Genomic DNA, 7,444 nt, shown 5'->3' with positions numbered 1-7,444 from the left:
TATATATTTTTTTTTTGTATGTGCACGGGAAATGGGATATGTTTTTTTTTAAATCGTGGACGAAAAAATCGATATTTTATGTTTTGAAAACAACAAAAGCAAAGGCTAAAAATGGGTGATAATCATACGTAGCTAGTTTTGATTGTGCTGGAATACAACGTATTAGGACACTGGGAGTTGCTGATTATTAATTCACTCTAAACAACAAGGTGGGTCCAAAACTGAATACGTGTCCATTTGGTAATGGCCAGATAGAGGGAGGTTAAAATTCAATTTTTTATATAATTATTATTTTTTTAGAAGGTTTAATATGGTGTTGCTAAAAATAAATTTTGAAAAATAAAAAAATATTATTTTAATATATTTACAACAACAAAAAACATTAAATTATAGCTGTTTTTTAAAAATATTTTTAAAAAAATAAATTTTTTTATTTTCTTTATTTCAAATTAATATTTTTTTTAGTATTTCTAGATTATTTTGATACATTAATATAAAAATTAATTATTAAAAATTAAAAAAATATTACTTTAATTTATTTCCAAGTATAAAATATTTTTAAAAATAATAGTAATTACACACGAAACACGCATGGTTAAAAATATTAAAATATTAAAAATATAATAAAAATTAGAAATAAATTAAGATATTTTTCTTAAACCTCAAAACAATTTGAAAGTATTAAAAAAATAAATTATATATATATATATATATATATAAAAAGGGTTGACCATCAATATCAAACAGTCCGTAACTAGTTGGTAGCGGGTCCCGCCTAAGAACTTGCGATGCTAGACTCCGATTCAGCTTAAAATTTAATGGGGCATGGAATCTTGAAATTTTCAGGTTTGAACACTGATTATTTCCCTCTTGAGACGGCATAAGGCGTCCCAATCTCCTGTGGGAACTCTTAGAATAGTTTACTTGTTCTTCATTAGCAATATGCAATCATGTTTGACTTTTCTCATTAAGGAAAAGACCCCAGCAAATCACTTAAGAGAAGATTATAAAATCAAAAGTTAACGTCACTGGACACTGAGATTAATGTGACACGAGCGTGGCGTTCGCGACAAGCAATTTAATTAGTAGTTAAAGAGTAAAGATGGGAGTCCAATTTACAGCACAAGGCACTTCAGAGGTCATTTTATTCCTTGGGAATTCGACCTTCATGGATTTAGAAGACTTGTAACTGGAAAAGTCATATTGATTTATATGCATATAATTATGATGATTTGGCTGCTTATTTTCCCCCCTTCTCGTGGTTTCAAACTCTGATAAGGTACTTCGTCTATTATTTTACATGTGAAAATAAAGATTGGGTGCGCATATCAACTTATTCTAATAAAAATTATACGAGAAATAATTAAAATATGGTTTATTCACTTTGTAGGTAATTTTTATTTTTTATTTTTTTGTAAATGTGAAAATGATAAAATAATTCATGACATTAATATTAATAACAAGAAAAATATATATTATAACTATGAAAGATAGTTCAATTGATCATATAGTTTTAACATCCAAATTAGTTCCAATATATATATGCTATGTGGTGGGGCATAAAAGAAGCTATTGCATTGAAAATGTGATGTGAAAATGTTTTATTCACTTTGACGGTAATTTTTTTTACTTTTTTTTGTAAATGTTAATGTGAAAATGATAAAACAATTCATGACATTAACATTGATAGCAAGAAAAATATATATTATAACTCTGAAAAATAGCTCAATTGATCAGATAGTTTTAACATCCAAATTAATTCTATATATATATATATATATATATATATATATTGAAAATGTGATAGAGAAAATGAGATTTTGCATTTCAAGATAAATTATCATAATTCACCCCTGATGTTATTTATATTTTTTTAAAGTGAAATCGTGACTTTATTTTAAAGGTACTCGTAGAAAATGTATGATCGTGCTTAATGAATCATGTGGCAACTATATATTGCTAACCTATTTAATTAATATAATTAGAATAAATTATTAGTGAATGAAAAATTAATATCAAACAATTTTTTATTTTTTAATAAAAAATTATTAATTTTTTAATTTATAATTTATAATTTATAATGACTCATTAAATATTAATATAATAAGATTAATTCTTTAATATTTTAATTTTCAAAATTTATTGTAAAAAATGGGTATAGCAAGAGTTTTTTTTTTTTGAGATCTAGAGTTTAAGTTTATACTTTGTTGAGAAATATTTAATTTTTTTAAATGAATCTAAACTAAGATGGTGTTATTAGAATCTTAAAAATATATTCTAAACATTTTAGTTATAAAAGGAAGAATCAATTAATAAAATTTTAAGGGTAAAAAAAATCATTATCAACAAATAAAGTTAAAATTAAAATTAAAATTATTTAAAAAATTAAAATTATTACCTTAATATGCGAAATTTGCTTGTTTTAATAAGTGCTCTCAGACATGCCTTTTGCAAATATTCTCTTCAAAAGTTCATCGAAGAAGATTAATATTTACTTAATTTTTTTACTCAGCCCACATGGTGTGTGTGTGTGTGTGTAATGAACTAAACCACTTAAATATATAACAAATTGACTAATCAAGTAGAATCATCGATAAACATGCAATTGTAATGTATATATGCAAATTTGTTTACTTTTACTTATAAACCAGCCAAGGGGGTAGGTGCCATAACGCAGATCAACATGGTTCTTGATACATTTTTTGTCATATTTCCTCATTATTCATTTTTTTTTATGGATGTCACCTCATTTAGTCTTATACTATTTTTGTAACTCGTGCGTTGTATATTTTTATTTTTCATAAAAAAATATATATTCAGGTTTTTTCAGTTAATTTATGTAGTTTAAAATTCTAAGTTTAAATTAAAAATTTATTGCATATATATAATCAAATAATCAAGAATCATATATGAAAATAAATAAATAAAAAATTATTAACAATATTAAAAAATAAAACTTAAAAAATTAAGAAAAAAATGTAAGTTAATATATTTATTTTTGAAAGATGAGACATTGGTTGTGTTTGATAAATTTTTTATTAAAATATTTTTTATTTAAGCAAATGCTAATAGAAATAAAGATATAAATTAAATTGATTGAATAAATAAAAAGAAAAACAAATCATGTAAGGTTACATATATTAGAAATATTATCTAAAACTAAAAATAAAAATTATTTTTTAAAATAAATTTCATCCATACAAAAAATTAAAAAAATATAAATGAATAAAAAACTTTTCAAATTTAAATGCATAACTAAAAAAAAATATATAATTTAAAAGAGACTCTACAAACCAAATGAAAGAGAAAAAATGTATTAATTTAAATATAAGTTTTTTAAAAAAGAGAAAAAACCATAAAAATAATGAATTTTTAAAAATAACTAGATAAAAAAAAAGGCACAAGGCCATACGGGCTACTTGGCATATATAATTTATAAATTCATACAATAAGTTTATATAGTAAAAAGTTATAAAATAAGTAAATATTCAAATAAAATACATAAATTACAAAAACATGCAATAAAAATTAACATTTTAAAATTGAATTCAAACAAAAAAATAAATAGTTTTGCCACTTAATACAGAGAATTCTCAATAAAAATTTTTAAAAAACAAAAATATCGACACACTTCATATTACAGTGGTCACATTTGTGATGAGTTGTTGATTTGTGCTAAAATAAAAAGAGGGGTATAATGTTTATTGCGAAGAGGGAAGGAAGAAGAGGAAATGAAAGAGAAAGAAAGGAGGATCACTTATTAAATTATAAATTAAATATTATTCGTGGTATTATGAATAAATTTTATTGATGAGTTAAATCATTTAATAATTTTATTTGTATAAATAATATATTATTTTATATTTTGACTTTTTTTAATAATTTTTTTTTATTGTAATTCCTTTTGTATATATAAAATGAATATTTATATCAACGTTGACCGATGTTATTATATTAGTAAAGTTCATTACAATTCATCAATGAAATTTTTTTATAGTGTTTCCATTTATATTTGGTAATTTTGCTGGGAGTCCTGGAATTGTAGTTTCATTAATTATTTTAATGGATCCCATCATCTTGAACAGCCTTCCTCCTATCAATTGAACATACGAATTATACACACTTGTATGTATGTATATTAATAAAATATCTGCAAACATTTTAACCAAGTAATCACACCTCAATATTTTTATGTTTTTACGTAGGCTAATTTCACCTCAAAATAATTTCTCGCTAGATTACATGCCTCTTACCTAGCTGTTATGACGAAAGCCTATGAAGAACCAAATTTCTTAACATAACAAACGTATTTATTGGATGAAAAAACACATTTACTGTCTTCCTAGCAGACCAAATCATTTGAAACTAAAATAAGAAAAGGGATTAGAAAAATGAGTAGAGTATATAGGAGAGGAGATCATATTCTTTAATTAACCTGTGCTACTTTACATGTTTGTTACTACTCTAAAACACCATGAATAACCTTTTTTACCCTTTAAAACACCGTAAGAACGACTTTGAATTGCATTACTTATCATCATATCTATCTTTGCAAAGGCTTTCATTTACATGCTCCAAAAAATACTACTAAAATTCAACTAATTAAAAAAAAAAAACATAATGGAACCATTGTTAACACCCACAACAAGATGAATAAATCTATTGTTAACACCCAGAACAAGATGAATAAATCTACAAAGACAATTAGCAGCAATTGAGCCAGGCTCGATAATAGATTGAGATTCATTGGCGACTACTAGATAATAGGCCCATAAAAAAGGGTAGACATACTCATACAGTAGGCCCAAACAAGTCCTCTTTCGTAGCTACGCTCACCAAATTTGATAATACTTCTCATGATACGCCACTGTCCATTAACTACAAAGCATTGCTAAGAGAACGCAAACAAACAAACAGATCTTTCAGCTAAAAAACAGACACTGACTGACTATTGACTAACAGTGGGCAACAAAAACTACCAATCCAAATAGGACACGTCACCATCATAACAAACATCTACAGGCCATGGTGATCTTCATCACTCCGCACCACCGCAGATGGCTTGACCTGAGCTGGCATAGGAGGCACCATCCCACAGCTACCGTCCTCCTCAAAAACCGCAGAACAAGCACCATCTTCCGCTGCCACTATATTCTGTCCTTCGCCACCAATGCCCATCATCTCATCAAAAGCAGCAGCAGAAGTGGGATGAATCCTTGGGAAAGGCAAGTAAACAGCATGAACAACTATCTTCAAGTTCCTCATCACATCAGGCACCTTAACTCTCACATAGTTGATCCTCATCGGCACCGCGGTATTGAATCCACCAGCAGATGTAACCACCAAAGCCTGACCTCTCTCCAGCGTAGGCAAAGTAGCCCCCACAGGAAGCCTCTCTAAATCAGCAGTGCTCAAGTAATGATTAGGCACAATATGGAACCTCACGCTGCTAATATACCCATGCGATCCAGAGAAGATCGACACATCATCAAGAGCAAACACAGTCATATTAACCAGATTCTTTAGCTCAGGGTATTTCACTCTCATTGCAAGAGAGAGAATCGTGAATCCATTATTACGCAACCTAAGCATTGCATCACGTAACATCAGACGCATTATAGCAGGCTGCACCAGAGTACCGATACCCTGTTGGTGAGTAGTTGAGGTCACGGGAGGAGTCACGCCCTCTTGAAACGGAAAAGAAAGAGAGCTCAATCTCTCAACATCACAAGAGAAAGGAGAGAGTGGTGCAATATAGCCTTGGATGCCATGAATGATTAAGACACCGTTGTTGAAGAGATCAGGATGCGTGATCTCTACGCCTCCTATGAAGACCTTGACGGTGGAAGGAGTGGCGGAGTCGTTTTTTAGTGAAGTGGAAGTGACGGTTATACAACGACCAGGACTTAGCGTTTCGATTTTGGTACCGAAAGCAAGTTTACGGAGGTAATCAATGGAGAAGAGACCGGGTACGATGTGTTCGTGGAGGAGGTCAGGGATAGAGCAAGAGAAGCAGGTACGGAGAGAGGAATCGGAAGGAGCGAAAAGAGTGGAAGGACCTGACCAGGCCGTGGAGGTAGAATCAGCGGAGAGAGATGGAACCGCCATGGCGAGTTGAGTGAATCCTAGGTGAGAGAGGATTGGCGCGAGGAGATTTGTGTGTGAGGAGAACGAATGGTCGTGGAAGTGATCGGAGGTGGAGATTTGTGGTTGCGGCGATAGAGGAGAGAGATTTGAGGTGAAAGTGGTGGTTTCTACCCCGTCAATGGCAGTGGAGGAGATGATTATGGAGAGCGAGAGAATTAAGAGAATAGAGAGTTTCGGAGAAGACTCCATTTTGACGACCGAGGGAGAGCGATGAATAGTGGATGTAAAGGAGAGGGAGGAAGGTTGGGGATATTTATATGGGGAATCTAGAAACGGTTATGGTAGCGCGTGACGGGAGCGTGGCGTTGGGGACTGGGAGAGGGCGAGCGAATCAGTGTTGCTGGTTAGTTAGAGAGAATGTTTGGGTATGGTTAGGTTTGGCGGGGAAGTTGAAAATGGGGATCTCGTCCTGGCGTTGATGATCAAGCTTTCTTGCATGATCATTTTTATCACAGGCTATAAACTGCTGGTGTTATGAATAGCTGGGTAAATATGTCACTCTTGCATGGTGCACTTTTATTTTATTTTATTTTATTTGCGACCATTGTATAATGCCACTTAAGAAGGCATTAGAGTTGGTTATTTCTATGTTTTAAAAATATATTTTAAAAAATAATATTTTTTATTTTAAATTATTTTTTAATTATTTTGATGTATTGATATTAGAGATAATTTTTTAAAAATAAAATATAAATATTATTTTAATATATTTTTAAATAAAAAACACTTTAAATAAACAACTGCTATCATTTTCTAAAAACTTTTTTAATATTGTATATATTTGTATTTTTATTTTTTTATTTGAAATATTTAGCTTAAAATCTCCAAAACCTACAAGTCCTTACAATTATAAATTCCAATTAAAAAGAAAAACGAATTTTGAAGGGAAAATCATTATGGATTTCTTAATAAATCATTGCTTACTAGAACAATAATTTCTATTTTTTTTCTTTAGTCATTTAAGCTTTTTTTAGTTACTATTTTTTTTAATTTAATCCCTGCATAATATATCATTTTCATTTTCTTTTTAAAAATTATTTTGATTTGCTTGTTGTGAGATTTAAGGTATCAAAAAAATATCTACTTGGTTGATGTTTGATTTTTCAAAAACAAATTCAGTTTCATTGCTTGAAAATTTTTTAAAATGTTGAGAACAAATTTGATATTATGTCTAAAATAAAGAGTTTTTTTAATGCTCATCACATGCTTTTTTATTATGTATTTTTTACCTTTAAGATTTTCCACTTGGTCCCTTTAACTCAGAACTTTTACTTCTTTTAAGATTTTCCACTTTTAT

General features: G+C 29.2%; 1 protein-coding gene across 1 annotated transcript; it reads right to left on the bottom strand.

The window, feature by feature from the left end:
• Window positions 1-4,701: 4,701 nt before the first annotated feature.
• Window positions 4,702-6,569, bottom strand: LOC105136064 (fasciclin-like arabinogalactan protein 21). The gene has a single exon (XM_011041244.1). It carries the CDS (start codon window positions 6,334-6,336, stop codon window positions 5,017-5,019), a length of 1,320 nt encoding a protein of 439 aa, XP_011039546.1. The 5' UTR covers window positions 6,337-6,569; the 3' UTR covers window positions 4,702-5,016.
• Window positions 6,570-7,444: the final 875 nt, after the last annotated feature.

This window comes from Populus euphratica, unplaced genomic scaffold, assembly GCF_000495115.2.
Source record: "Populus euphratica unplaced genomic scaffold, PopEup_1.0 scaffold156.1, whole genome shotgun sequence".
Lineage (NCBI taxonomy): Eukaryota > Viridiplantae > Streptophyta > Magnoliopsida > Malpighiales > Salicaceae > Populus > Populus euphratica.
Note: the sequence above shows the minus strand (reverse complement) of the source record. Positions and strands in the feature narration are given on the sequence as shown.